Source organism: Paroedura picta, chromosome 3 (genome assembly GCF_049243985.1).
Source record: "Paroedura picta isolate Pp20150507F chromosome 3, Ppicta_v3.0, whole genome shotgun sequence".
Taxonomy (NCBI): domain Eukaryota; kingdom Metazoa; phylum Chordata; class Lepidosauria; order Squamata; family Gekkonidae; genus Paroedura; species Paroedura picta.
Window position 1 is genome coordinate 121,232,287 of NC_135371.1, and position 14,212 is coordinate 121,246,498.

The window sequence follows — 14,212 nt, forward strand, 5'->3', positions numbered from 1 at the left end:
GGAGATCTGAGAGCTGATCTTTCGGGTCAGAATTTCCCACAGGTCTTTTTGGTTTAGAATTCCTGTTACCCCCCACAACTTCCTCCTGGATGCTGTCAGGAGTTTCCTCTAAGTGAGCAGTATGATTTGGAGTGGTCCTCTGAAGTTGAGAGGGTTGCCTGGGAGAAGGCCTCAGCTCCTGTAGTCTGCTTTCTGGCAGGAGAGGATGCATTTTCCTCTTCCTCCTTCTCCTCCTCCTCCTCCTCCTCCTTACCTCACAGCCAACTTTCACTTGGGAGACTCCTCTGATAAGCCTTCTTGGAAAATAAGCCAGCTCCTTGGCCGACAGTTGCAGGAGAGGTTGAGGGACTGGAAGGAACAAGGGAACTCTCTAGCTGAGGAAGAAGGTGGACTCTGAGAGGGAGGTCTCACGCTAGCCGGTGTGTGATCCTGGATCATTAGCAAGCTCAGTTCTCCTCCAACTCCACTCTTTTCCCAGAAAATGTCCAGTTCCTTGTTGAAGGAAAGAAAATATATATTTACGGCGTCAATACCCCCCCGGACGGAGCACCTGGCCGCCTGCCCCCAATTTTGAAAACCAATGGTAAGAGTTTCCAGCTGCCAGAGACACATCAGGAACCCCATGCAATGGGGAGCGAACTTTTCAGAGCCCCCGCCCCAGCACAAGAACCCCCCCCCAATGGGCCCATGATAGATTGTGACCAAGGATGGATCCCTAAGAAAAAAGAGGGGGGGTGTTCAGTTGAGGACTCAAAGAGCAGACAGGCTTAGCTTGACATGCTTAGAGCCAATAGACACCGGCAGCAAAAGACCCACATGGTCTCCCTGTAGGGATGACCTCTCAAGAGCCCACCCGGCTAGGCCCTAGGAAAGGGGCCAACATTTCCCCTGGAGGGGAGCGGGAGAGGGAGAGCACAGAGTATCCCCAGGAAACCCCAAAGGGTTCTCTTTCCACCCCCGACATGAGCAGGACACCAGGGAGGGGGTGTGCCCCAAATGAGAGGACATCTGGGGTCCGGAGCTGTCCAGAGCCACAAGCTCCCTCTGAGGCCTTAACTCAGCCTGAGGTCCTCCTGCTGATCCACAGGGGCTAAGCAATAGGAATGGGCTGTGACAAAGACCAGTATGGACTGCTGAGATTTCCGCATTGCAAAAGGTAGAGGGTTGAGGCCACTCAAGGATTCTGACCGTTGCCCAAGGGAAGAGCCCTTGGAAGAGCTTGGGAGGCTCATTTTGTCCAAGGACCCTGCTCATTTTGCTGTTCTTGTTTTTAATTTACAGAGGCGGCCAGGAAGAACAACCCACTGCGGGAGGATCGGGGTGTGGGCTGCATGAAGGTGGCAGAGGCTGGGAAGGCAGGCCCTGGCTCAAAGCTGGTCTGTTTTCTGCAATCCAACCGAGAGCCAGGGCCCCCCACCTCCCCCCCAACAGCAATCATACCCCAGAGAAGACCTCCGCTCTTCCTCCCATTGGACAATACCCCCCTGGTGTCTCGACACCAGGGCCTGAGGGGGAAGAGCGGCACCCTCCAGCCACGACAGGGAGCTTCACTTCTGGGGAGGAGAAGGAGGTGTTAGGTGGGTGGATGTAAGTACATTCAGCAGGGAAAATGGATGGTGGGGATAGCAGTGGTCAGCTTGGGAAGAGCTGGGTGTGGGGCAGTGGCCAAATCACCCCGTCCTTCCGTTCAGGGGGCAGCAGCTCCAGAAGGCCGGACCAAGAACAACGGACAGAAAAGAAACCCAGAGTTTTTGCCTTAGCATCTGGAAGAACATAAGGACATTCGGGTTTCATCAGGTGGGGGTGGGGGTGGGGGTGGGCCCTCCTGGGGAGGTACTACATTTTGTTGGAACTACTCCAGCAAGGAGTTTGCTTTGCCCAGTCCGGTTTCTGTCCCAAAGGGCCCTTTTCCATGACAGATGGCACCAGTGGAACCAAGCAGCTCACTTCTCTCCTAGGGATGGGTTTTCAGCACTTCTTTCATGTCCTAAGCTGGAAGTGGTCTTTTGCCATCACCCCGACCTTGTGCATCCCTGTAATACGTCTCAGGATTGATATGACCTCTCAAGGGTTGTAACACCAATTTCCCCACTGCCATCTCTCTTCCTACAGTCTGGATCTAGAAAAGGAGCCAGCATTCCCCTGGAGGGGAGGGGGAGAGGGAGAGCACAGAGTGTCCCCAGGGAACCCCAAAGGGTTCTCTTTCTACCCACCACATGAGCAGGACACCGGGGAGATAGTGTGGTCCATCTGAGAGGACATCTGGGGTTCGCACCCGGCCAGAGCTACAAGTTCCCTCTGAGGCCTTAACTTAGCCTGAGGTCCTCCTGCTGCTCCACAGGGGCTTAGCAATAGGAATGGACTGTGATAAGGCCCCATGTGGACTGCTGAGATTTCCGCATCCGAAAGGTAGAGAGTTGAGGCCGCTCGGAGATTCTGACTGTGCCCAAGGGACGAGCCCTTGGAAGAGCTTGGGAGGCTCATTTTCCCTCAGTGACCCTGTTCATTTTGCTGTTCTTGTTTCTAATTTCCATAGGCAGCCAGGAAGACCAAGGTGGAGGACAGGGCTGTGAGCTGCTTGAAGCTGGCGGGGGCTGGGAAGGCAGGCCCACAGAAGACCTCCGTTCTTCCCCCCCAGTGAAGAACATCCCCCTGGTGTCACAACATCAGGGCTTGCGGGGGAAGAGCGGCTCCCTCCAGCCACGGCAGGGAGCTCCGCTGCTGGAGTGGAGGAAGAGGTGCTAGGCAGGTGGAGGTAAGTACATTCAACTGAGAAAGTGGATGGTGGGGACGGGAGTGGGCAACATGGGAAGAGCTGGGGGTGGGGCAGTGGCCAAATCATCCCGTCCTTCTGTTCAGGGGGCAGCTGCTCCAGAAGGCCGGACCAAGAACAACGGACAGAAAGGAAACCCAAAGTTTTTGCCTTAGCATCTGGAAGAACATGACATTCGGGCTTAATCGGGAGCGGGTGGGCCCTCCTGGGGAAGTAGTGAAGCAGAGGCTAGAAGCCTTCTGGTCCTTGTAAAAGAGGGCTGATCTGCCCTCACATTGGTCACAAGCCAGAAAGAAGGATAGAAGTACTGTTTTCATCCTTGTTTTGATCCCACAAGTGTGAAACGTGATGTTTATTTTCCAGTGTTGCTGGGGAATAGTTTTGTAGCTACAACAGTCCTGGCCAGGGCCTAATGCCCTTCTTGGGGCAGTTCTACATTCTGTTGGAACTATTCCAGCAAGGAGTTTGCTATGCCCAGTCCGGTTTCTGTCCCATGCATGGGATCTTAAAGAGCCCTTTGCCACAGCATATGGTGCCGGTGGGCCCAAGCAGCCTCACTTCTCTCCTAGGGATGAGTTTTCAGCACTTCTTCTTTCATGTCCTAAGCCGGAAGTCGTCTTTTGCCATCAATCCAAACTTGTACATTCCTGTAATAGGGCTCAGGACTGATGTGACCTCTGGAAGATTGTAAAACCACTTTCCCCACTGCCCTCTCTTTTACAGAGTCTATGGGAAGTGAGTAATGACAGATGAAGGTGCCAGGAGTAGGCCAGGAACTGTTCTACAGATGTCAGACATTGGAAGTCCTGCTGCATGTTGAGCCCTACCACAGTGCACCGTCACACATAAGGGACCATCAAGTTTGGACAACTTGTAGGCATATGTAATGGCTTGAATCATCCATCTGGAAATGCACAACAAAATCAGGGTCCAGTAGCACCTTTAAGACCAACAAAGATTTATTCAAGGCGTGAGATTGCGAGACCAAGCACTCTTCCTCAGACTATGAACTATCATCATGACAGTGGGAAAATAAAGCAAAAGTTAATCCTGTTAAATTAGTAAACTGTGGGAACCCTCTGGAAGTGGATTGTGATGACGCAGCCTTGCCCTTCTTCGCACCTCTGGAACAGACAAAGAATGCCTTGTTTTTTCTGAAGACTTTTGGGTTGTCTAAATAAAAAAACTCATTGTTTTTACTGTTTTTTACTGGGATTTATTGTTTCTTCAGTGTTTCTTCTTTTATCTGAGGGGCAGCATTGTTTGCCTTTTCTTCTTGGGGTTGTGTTTCTTTTAAAAGTTGATTTTTACAGTTCTTTCTTTCAGCTTTCAGTTTTACAGTTCTTTATTTCAATGTTTTGTTCTGGGGGGCACTATAGCCCCCAGCTGTATTTGTTGTAGTAGGTTGCCAACTTTGGGTACTATTGTTCTGCTCTGGTTTGCTGGCCTGGGGGGCAGTGTTTGGTTCTCCTGCCAGAGCTGTTCTCACAGAGCAGTTCTGTCAGTGCTCTCTCAAGGTGCCTGGCATCAAGAGAGGAAGGCAATGGTAAGCTGCTTTGAGACTCCTTTGGTTAGTGAGAAGCAAGGTACAAAAACCAACAGCTATTCATCCTCTTGGCTTTTCTGTATTTGTTGGGGAAGGCTGGATGTGAAAGCCTGTGATGATTTAGCATAGATTAAGCACTTAGGCCACCCTGTAAATTTACCAGTACCCTGCTGCATTTCCCACCCTCGGCTTATATGCGAGTCAATAAGTTTGCCCAGATTTTTTTGTAAAATAAAGTGCCTCGGCTTATTTGTGGGTCGGCTTATATGCGACTATATACGGTATGTCTCTGTTTACGGCATCTACCCAGGTGTTCGGTTTTCCTGCAATGTGAATTGCAGATAATTGAGCCCCATTAGTAATAGCCCACTTCCCAATTCTGGTAGCTACCCAACACAACGTGGTGGACCTTGTGCCTCCCTGTTTCCTTGTGTGATATCCTTCAGCTACATTGTCTGAAATAATCTTCACATGTTTTCCTTTCAGAATGTCTGAACAGGAAAGAAGAGCATTCTTTCTAGGATGGACACTTGGGCATTGTGCTATTTTAAGGCCCCACCTCCAAACCTCTAGGAATATTTCCAACCCAGGGGTAGCCAACCTCCAAGTGGGGTCTGGAGAGCTTCTGGAATTAGCTCCTCACCAGACTATAAAGGCAGAATTGGCTACTTTGGTGGGTGGACAGGGCTGCCGTGAAAAAGAAACTTTTGTGGCCTCCCACACAGATTGTTGTGGAGATGAAACATTTAAGGCCTAGTGCACAGGGTTGTTGTGCAGATGAAATAGGAGGCAAAAGGACCTCCACAACAGCATCCAGTTTCACCTGCACAACAACCTTGCGTGGTAAGACTCAAATGTTGAGAGAGTGGGGGAGAAGAGACATGTATGGCTTGACTGCACCTGTCCTCCAGCAGCAGAGCCGGCCACAGCAGTATTCTAAGTGAGAAGGATCTTTTCTGCGGCCTCCCTGTCAGCCAACCGTTAGGCAGAAGGGGAAAGCTTTCCTCCCTCAATAGGAAAGCACACCCAGGCTCCCAGACTCTCCTGCATTGCTTTCGTTAATGCCTCCCTCGCCTCGTAAGAGGCTGTTGGAGGCTCCCTTCACAGCAGGCCTGAAGGGAAGGGGGGGGGTGCGGAATCCTGAGCACCAGCAGCTATTGGCTCTGAGGGGAGGAGATTCTACCAAATGGGGGCTTCGGAACCTTCAGCATTTTCTCCGGGAGTATGTACAGTCACGATTTTATGTATATAGAACAAATTGTATTTTTATGCCACCCTTCAGGGCAGCTTACATGTTTAAAATACAATATAAATATATAATTTAACATTTAAAACCATCTGAGTATATGAGTTATAATTCCAGGGGATCCCTAAGTCCTACCTGGGGACTGACATCTCTAGATCTTTAGGAAACATGGTATTCCACGGCAGAACTTGCCACTTTGGAGAGAAAAGATGTCAGAATTCCCAGCAATCAATGAGTAACTGGACAGTATTTCTTGTATGGCCTGGAAACATGAGAGCCTCATAGCAGGAGGCACCATTTAAGGGTCTCAAAGGCTATCCCTTGCAAAGTTGCATCCTTCTAAGCCCATCAACTTCAATGGAGGCGGAAAAGTTTAACTCTGCTTACAACTGCATTGCAAGTGATTGTTTGGGGAAACCGACTTGATCTCAGCCACACAAAGGCTTCTGCATGCTCCTGGCAAGCAATGGGGCCAGACCTCACTTCCCCTCTTCCTCTCCACTCCCCTCTGCTTGAAATTTTTAAGATGAATTTGAAACCCAGTAAGATTTTACAGTGTTTTCAGTCAAGCAATATCACCCACTTCCTGTGCTTTCCTCTGCTGCAACAACGCCTTGTAATCTCAGGTCGAATAAATCGACACCTAGCTGGGGATGGCGCTGTCGTCATCATTTCCTTCCCCCCAGAGGAAGATCCAGGAGAGGGCAGCATGAGAGCAGCTTAATCTCCCGATCTGCATGGCTCCAGGCTCAATCACTCTTCCTCTCTCTGCAAGCAGTCGGATTCCTCACCTGTGTTTTGCCCATTAACTGAAACCGGTCCTGCTGTGGGGGAGGATGCTTGTTCAAACGGAGGGACAAGCTGCTCGCTGCAGCCTCTGTCCACAGACTCCTCTGTCCAGCTATGCAGCCCCAGCTAATTGTGCCTGTCCTGGCACAGCCCAGCAGCCAGATCAATACGACATCCCAGGAGCCCAACGACCTCCCGACAGGCGCGGTGCCAGTGAGTCAGACCGGAGGAAACAGCAGCTCTTGGAGCTAAATGCTGCTTTGATCGGTGTCTGGGAATGGAGTGCCACGAATGAAAGCCAAAAACATCTGTGGCATAACTGTGGCAGTGACAGGATAGGGGCTAAGCGCCACAGACAAGGAGGCAGCATCGGACCCGGGGGGGCTTAGTGGACAGTAAACAGAGCTGGCTTCAAATCCATGGGGTGGGGGGATGGGCTCTGAATCATGGCCACCCTCACTGCCCCTCCCTGGGGCCAAGCGAGGAATGGCCCCTGCCCAGTGAAAAAGGGACAAGACCCACTGCTGCCAACAGAAGAAGAGTCTTTTTTTTATCCCACTTTTCACTACCTGAAGGAGTATCAGAGCGGCTTACAGTCACCTTCCCTTCCTCTCCCCACAAGAGACACCCTGGGAGGTAGGTGAGGCTGAGAGGCTGAGAGAGCTCTGAGAGAACTGTGAATGGCCCAAGGTCACCCAGCTGGCTGCATGTGAAGGAGGACTGGGGAATTAAATCCAGCTCTCCAGATTAGGGGCCAGTGCTCTTAACCACTGCACCATGCTGGCTCAGCTGCCCAAGCCCCAAGAAGGATGGGTTCAAGTGGTGGCAGGCACCCACTCTTCTCCTTCTCCTTCGAGGGGGTGGGACTGTCAGCACAGGGCCAGGAGCATCTGTTCCTGTTGCCCCTTGCTGAAAAAGCCAACTCCCTGATGGCACACAGTCACAAAGTGGCCAATTCTGGTCCCAAATTTTATGCTGGGTCTTGCAAGAGGCCAAGAACCTTGGCACACTTTTCAAGGCCCTACGATACAAATGAAAAAGCGCCCAACCAGATGTGCTTCACATACACGCAGTACAAACCTAGGGGGGAAAGCACCCATGCTGCCATGAAATGTAGACATAGACTTTTTAAAAAGTGACAGCTGTCATTTCTAGAGGGTGCCCCCTCATGACCTACAAGCAGAAGGCTACTCTATGGCACCATTTCCCTACCTCCTGTCTATCCCTGTAATGAGCTTGGCAAGGCATTGATGCTGCAAGCTAAACAAAGTTTTAAAACGTTTGGGCAAAATCTGCATAAAGGAACAGAGCCCCAGCAGCTGGATCCCTTGCTGCTGCTTTAACTGCTCTCCTGCACTGTTCCCAGGGGAGTGGGGCAACAAGGGCACTGCCCTTCCAAGGCCCAGTTATACCACTCTAAAGTAGCATGGGGGGTGTGGAAGGACAGGCATCCTGCCCCAGGTCTTTGTGGCCTGTCAGGTACAGGAAATTTCTCATCTGCTCCAGGGCATCTATTTTCAGAGGCTCCCTTGCAGATATGTCCATTCACAAAACCAGGAACTGGAATCGATGGCCTTTAGCAGAACCAAGGAGGAGTAAAATCTTGGCAGGGGCACACAACGGAGTGTTCTTAACCACACTTTCAGTCAACAAACAAACCCAGTTAGGGGACCGCCAATTAACCCCGTCCTCCCCAGCTTTGCCCCTGGGAAGATGGGGAACATTCAAACCTCCCAGGAAGCCCCCAGCCTTTCTTATTTCCATATCCCTGAAATCCATGCACATACACTAATAAGACCGTTTTGCATTGGGGGGGGGGGGGTCGCCCAACCTGTGGCCAGAAACACTGCACCTACTTGGCAATATTTTTTCCTATTATTATATTGTTTCCCATTTCCCATATGTAACGCTGCCATGGGATAGACAAGAAAGCACCGATGCGAGGGCATCCCCCAAGATGCCGGAGCGTTGCCAGTTCAGCGTGCCCAGCAGACGGCAAGAATCCCCGCCAGATGCCTGTTTTTGTGAATGAGCCGGTTTGGTTCCCTGCCAGCTTTCTCTACTCCCGAAGCGGCCGGCTGTGCCGTCACTCCCTGTGCCGTCACTCCGCTCGGCTGCCTTTGCGCGGCCCCGGAGCTGCAGAGCCAAGAAGCCCTGTTGCCCTCCTAGAGGAGGCACTGACCATTCCTCTGCAGGGAAACTTTCCAAAGAAGATAGGGGTGTGTGCGTGTGCTTGCGTCTACGCACCCACACATTCCATCTGCCCTGCTAGGCAAGCATGTTGTCACCCTGAGCCCCACTCTCCCAGGCAAAGGAGAGGAGTTGGGTGGTCCCTCTTGCTCCCTGCGTGTCGCGAGCCGCTCACCTTTGCCTGGGCCCGACGCTTCCCACTTGGTGGTCGCCAGGGATCCATAGTGGGCGGGCGCGTGGCTTTCCTTTTCCATCCTGGCCCCTCGCCTGGCCTTTCGACCGGACCTTCCTCCTCCTGCTGCTGCTGCTGCTGCCGCTGGCTGTTAAGCGTGCGAACGCGCTTCAGTGGAAGCGGCGCCGCAGGGCAGCCAGCGCCCAGCCTTGGCGAGATCAGCGACTCCGGAGGAGCGGAGGGGAGCCGAAATGCCTGGCCGGCCACCCGCCGCTTCCACCCCGAGATGCTTTCGCTCGGCTGCCGAGAGACAAACGAGAAGCCGGGTCTGCGGGCGGCGAGGAGGTGGGCATTACGACACGGAGGGGCGCCCTCTGGTGGACGTCGCCTCTCCTCGTTCTCCCTTCGAGACCCTGCAACGCCACGAAACTTTCTCTCGTTCTCTCATGTACGGTGGGCTTCAGGCCTTGGTGCCTCGAGGGGCGGATCCTCCCTCTCGGCACAACGAGGCTCAACATTCACCTGCCTGCTCAGAGTCAACTCGTGCTCTGGGTACTTTCCAAAGGGACCCCTTTTCAATAGTGGAAACCAGCTGATTGCAGTCCCAAAATACATACTTCCTAGTAGTGAAGCCCACTGCGGGCTGTAATGCAGCAGTCGCTAGTTCATGGTTTGGTGTGGGTTTAGTGCTTCACTTGGCTTGCAACCCGAAGAGGAGATCTCTCTGCATAGCAGGCTTGACCCTAGTCAGGTTTGTGCACATGATAACCACATGGCCAAATTAGGATTCTTTTGCCTATCCCCAATGAATCACACTAAGAGAAAAACCTTTTCATATTATTAAAGGTAAAGGTAAAGGTATCCCCTGTGCAAGCACCGAGTCATGTCTGACCCTTGGGGTGACGCCCTCCAGTGTTTTCATGGCAGACTCAATACGGGGTGGTTTGCCAGTGCCTTCCCCAGTCATTACCGTTTACCCCCCAGCAAGCTGGGTACTCATTTTACCGACCTCAGAAGGATGGAAGGCTGAGTCAACCTTGAGCCAGCTGCTGGGATCGAACTCCCAGCCTCATGGGCAAAGCTTTCAGATGGCTGCCTTACCACTCTGCGCCACAAGAGGCTCCATTTCATATTATTACTGCAGAAGAAATATAGCCCCAGGGGAGTTTCCAAATCTGTGCGGAGAACAATACAATTACATGAGATTAAATAATTTCCCATGGGAGGCAGGGAAAGGTGATGCCCTTACGGATCAAGCCAACCTGGGGTCTCCACCCCCCCCCTTGGACATCCCACAGGACCACACTGCAGCCACCAAGCCAGCCCCTGGAAAAGTTGCTGACAGGTTCTGAAAAGCTGCTTCCATTATCTCCTCCTCCAGCCCAATTGTTTGCATAAATGGTAGTGACACACTCTTCTTCCATTTCTCTAACCTTGCGGAGGACTGTCACTATAAAATAAACTTTGGTCTTATGAGAGAGCTTATCAAAAACTACATTCCAGAGAGGAACAGGCCATTTTCTCTGCCTGGTCAGAACCAAAGACTTGAACCAGGACAGGATGTAGTATTATAGCCAATCTCTAATAACTATATGATCAATCAGAAGGTTGCAATCATTTTCTTTACCACCAGGCCATCAATCCCTCCTCTTGGGACTTTCCCAGTGTCCCCAGCTTGCCTAGACACAGGAAAAGTCCAGATTTGCCCCTTCCTTGGGGCCTGAATGATTGCAATATTCCTGTCTATTGGTGGGGACTGAAAACATCACCTAAGTAAAATTTAACAATCAATTGCTTGGCCAGCCGAAACTTGTAGCAGTTACACTTGGAGGCCTATTTCTACAAAGTTCTATTGAAGAACACCACTGTAGCCAAAGTATTCCAGGGAACGTTTAAACTATCTGTTTTCAAAGCTACTTTCAATACTCCTTCCCAATTTGCATGAAGTCAATTACTATTTCAGTACTCTCAAAGGCCAAATTTATCCTAAATATTGGAAAGATTTACATTCTTGAGGAAGAAGCAGAATGTTGGGCCAAATTGCCAAAATTCAGAGGATTCTTCAATAATATAAGCATAGGTGGTAACTATGAGTTCAAATTAGGTGGAGTCTGGGAATCCCATATAAAAAGAAAGATATTTGCCTAAACACAATAACTCTATATAATACTACCAGAAAATATAATACCAGAAAAACTATCGAAAGTTGGGTGTGGGGAATAGCAGCTTCCCCAAAATCCCAGTAGGCTAAATAAACACTCAGCACATATGAAACGGATCTCTTGGCTAATGGAGCCAGTTGGGCCACTGTTATCAGAGTTCATATACAAATAGCATGTTCAACTGGAGTGGAAACAAGAACCACTCACTTTTAAAGTTCCCAATCAAGGGTTCAAAGTGGAGGCCTGCAGGCATGGAGGTATAAAAAAATAATAATAATAATAAAAAAAACCTTTTCACTTGGTGCTGACTTAGTTCAGTTCAAAAGTAGTGGGTACGTAGAAAGTATACATTAAGTAGTGGGCACTTAATATTCAAATTAATATTCAAATAATATTCAAATCTTCACTCAAGATTTTAACATCTAATATCTTCTTGATATATAATGTCATTCCTTTAACAATGGGCCCAACATTACACAGATCCATGTGCTCCATAAATGATTTTAAACCTTAACAAAATTTCATAGAGGACTTGCTACAGCAAGATTTTCTTAAGAATATCATTTCAGCTTGCATTTACAATGTCTTAAACATTTTGCTCATGTTAAACAGGCACTTTGGGTGCCTTAACAACAATCCTTAACAACATTTCACAGCATAGCACAGTTTTACAAAATTTTACAAAATTAAGGTCTTTCAAATCTTATAGCTATCCTGTGAATGTCCCGCCTTTGCTTCTGCCCCCTTCATTTCAGGGTCTGGGGTTTCCCTGTCTTTTTAAAAAATGGCAAAGCCATGAGAGCAACAAATAGGTATTTGCAAGGCTGCAGGATGGTTTAAAAACATGTCCCAACCAATGCATATGTGAATAAACGGATTCTCGTTTCATTGTATAATTCATTTTTTAAAAAAAGAATTTGCAGCAAGCCATGGGGATTTAACATGCTATGCAGTGAGGGGATTGGTTGTCAGGAGTGATTGACGAGCACAAGCTGGGGGAGGTGCTCGAAACTCGTAGTGTGTTCTTCACTCCTCGGAAGGAGGTGAGGAACACTGCAAATACTACAATCACAGAGAGAAAAGCAGGGAGGATTCTCTAGTGTAAAATGAAGTTGGACGCTACAAAATGTCACGCTGGCCCATGCAGTGCCGATCATATTACTTTTCCCTTTGAGCAGAAGGGCCCCCAGTTTCCAGCAAGAACATCTCCATTTTAAAGGATCAAGTAGGAGGTGATGTCAAAGACTGTGAGAGCTGCTGCCAGTCAGAGTAGGCAATACTGATCTTGATAGGTCAGTGGTCGAACTCACCTTTATCAGGTGGGTAACCGAGTTGGTCTGAACCAGCAGAATAAAGTCTGAGTCCAGGGGCACCTTTAAGACCTACAGAGTTTTATTCAAGTTTAGTCTGAAGAAGTCTGCATGCACACACACCTTGAGTAAAACTTTGTTGGTCCTAAAGGTGCCCCTGGGCTCAAACCTTGTTCAGCTCTAAAAGAGTATAATAAATCAGCTATAATAAAGCAGATTCTTGTGCCTTGAGAGCAGTTAAGCATTTCTGTTTTCCATCAAATTCCAACAAGCCATATGATTTATTATCCAGAACAGCCCTTGAGATGGTTTGGATGCTCATCAGTGGTTTCCTGAAGTGCCTTTACAGGAGGAGGGGAAGAGTAACAAAGGGGGGTTTGTTTTTTTAGTTGACAGTGTGTTGTCCAAACCTATTGTCTATCAGCACTGTGAATTCATGAAATCTCTGGCACATTACAGAAACTATCATGTTGCATTCTCTCTATCTATGATCAATAGTCTAAAAAAATGAAACCAACTCAGTCATTCACTGCATTCCTACTTAACGCCTTAAGGATTCTTGTATATGTGTGAGATCCTTAAAGGCCATTTCTATTAGCACAGCACTGGACTTTTACATGTAACACTGCACACTGTATCCCACACAAACCTTCACTGCTTATTAATTTAGTATTTCCCATGACAATATATGGGTGTGAAAGTTGACAATGAAAAAGCTGACAGAAGGAAAGTTGATTCATTTAAAATGTGGTATTAGAGGAGAGTTTTGGACCACCAAAAAGATGAACAAGTGGGTTCTAGATGAAATGAAGTTTGAGCTTGCTTCTGTCAACTTAGGCAGATTGTGACTGGGTGGGCAGAGGGGATGGTGTCAGTGTTCGACTCTTGTGGCCTTTCTTGCATGCTCAGGAAAGCACTGATCACCACTTAAGAGTTGGGAGGTGAATTTCTTCTAGGTCAGACTGGCCAGGGATTAGATTTTCGTGAAGGGGAGGCATCACGTGGGCATGCAATTGTGGGCACTGTGGGTAGTTCTGAGTTTCCTGCATTCTGGACTAGATGACCCTAGAAGTCCCAACTCTACAGTTCTATAATTCTAACTCTTGCTTGAAGCTAAAATAAGTAAAATGTGGCTGTTGTACTTTGGTCACATTATGAAATGTCCAGGATTCACCAGATAGGAAAAATTGATGGCAGCAGAGAAAGAAGAAGACCCAATATGAGATGAATTGACTCCACCAAGGAAGCCATGGCCATCATTTTGAAAGATCTGAGCAAGATTGTTATGGGATGCTCTGGAGGTAATTAGTTCATAGGTTGGAAGTGACTTGTAGCCACTTAACAGACATAGAATTCAGTATTCACTCAGATTGGTTACCCATGGAAGATATGTTAGGTTCTGTATAGTTCTACTGTTAGAGATAGTCCTGGGAGGGGACAGAATTAAGCAAGATTAGTTATATATACATTATGAGAGATTGAACTCAAATAATCAAGCATTGGAATTAAGACTGGAGGAAGGAATATAAATAATTTTTATTGGATCACAAATTGATGAGACTGGTGATTGCAATATGGAAATAAAACGTCGAATTGCTCTGAGTTGCTCAGCAATGACAAGCTTGAACCACACATGGAAAAGCAAGTGCATAAGTGAAATGTAGAATAGTTTGATCGATCTATCATATCTCCGATATCCACTTATGGTTGTGAAAGTTGGACAATGAAAAAATCAGATAAGAGAAGAATCGATTCGTTTGAACTCTGTTGTTGGAGAAGGCTTCCGTGGGTTCCATGGACAGCAAGAGTCATAAACAAGGAAATATTACAGCACATAAAGGCTGATCTATCACTGGTAGGCAAAATCATGAAACTCCGGCTCACTTACTTTGGACATATCACGCGATCCAACTCAATGGAGAAAGCAATTATGCTAGGATTGGTCATTGTAAAAAGGAAACCAGGCCAACAAAGAATGCAGTGGTTAGATCCAATCAAAATGGACACCGGCCAGAACATTACAC

The 14,212-nt window shown here is 48.5% G+C and overlaps 1 protein-coding gene across 3 annotated transcripts in view; it reads right to left on the bottom strand.

Moving 5' to 3' along the window:
* LOC143832703 (bMERB domain-containing protein 1-like) overlaps positions 1–9,019 on the bottom strand; it is a 41,779-nt gene extending 32,760 nt beyond the window's left edge. For all 3 annotated transcript variants that reach the window (XM_077327489.1, XM_077327488.1, XM_077327487.1), the window contains exon 1: positions 8,720–9,019. In XM_077327489.1, the coding sequence (XP_077183604.1) occupies positions 8,720–8,798 (79 nt within the window). In that variant the 5' untranslated portion in view covers positions 8,799–9,019. The remainder of the gene's footprint in view (positions 1–8,719) is intronic.
* Between the last annotated feature and the right edge of the window lie 5,193 nt (positions 9,020–14,212).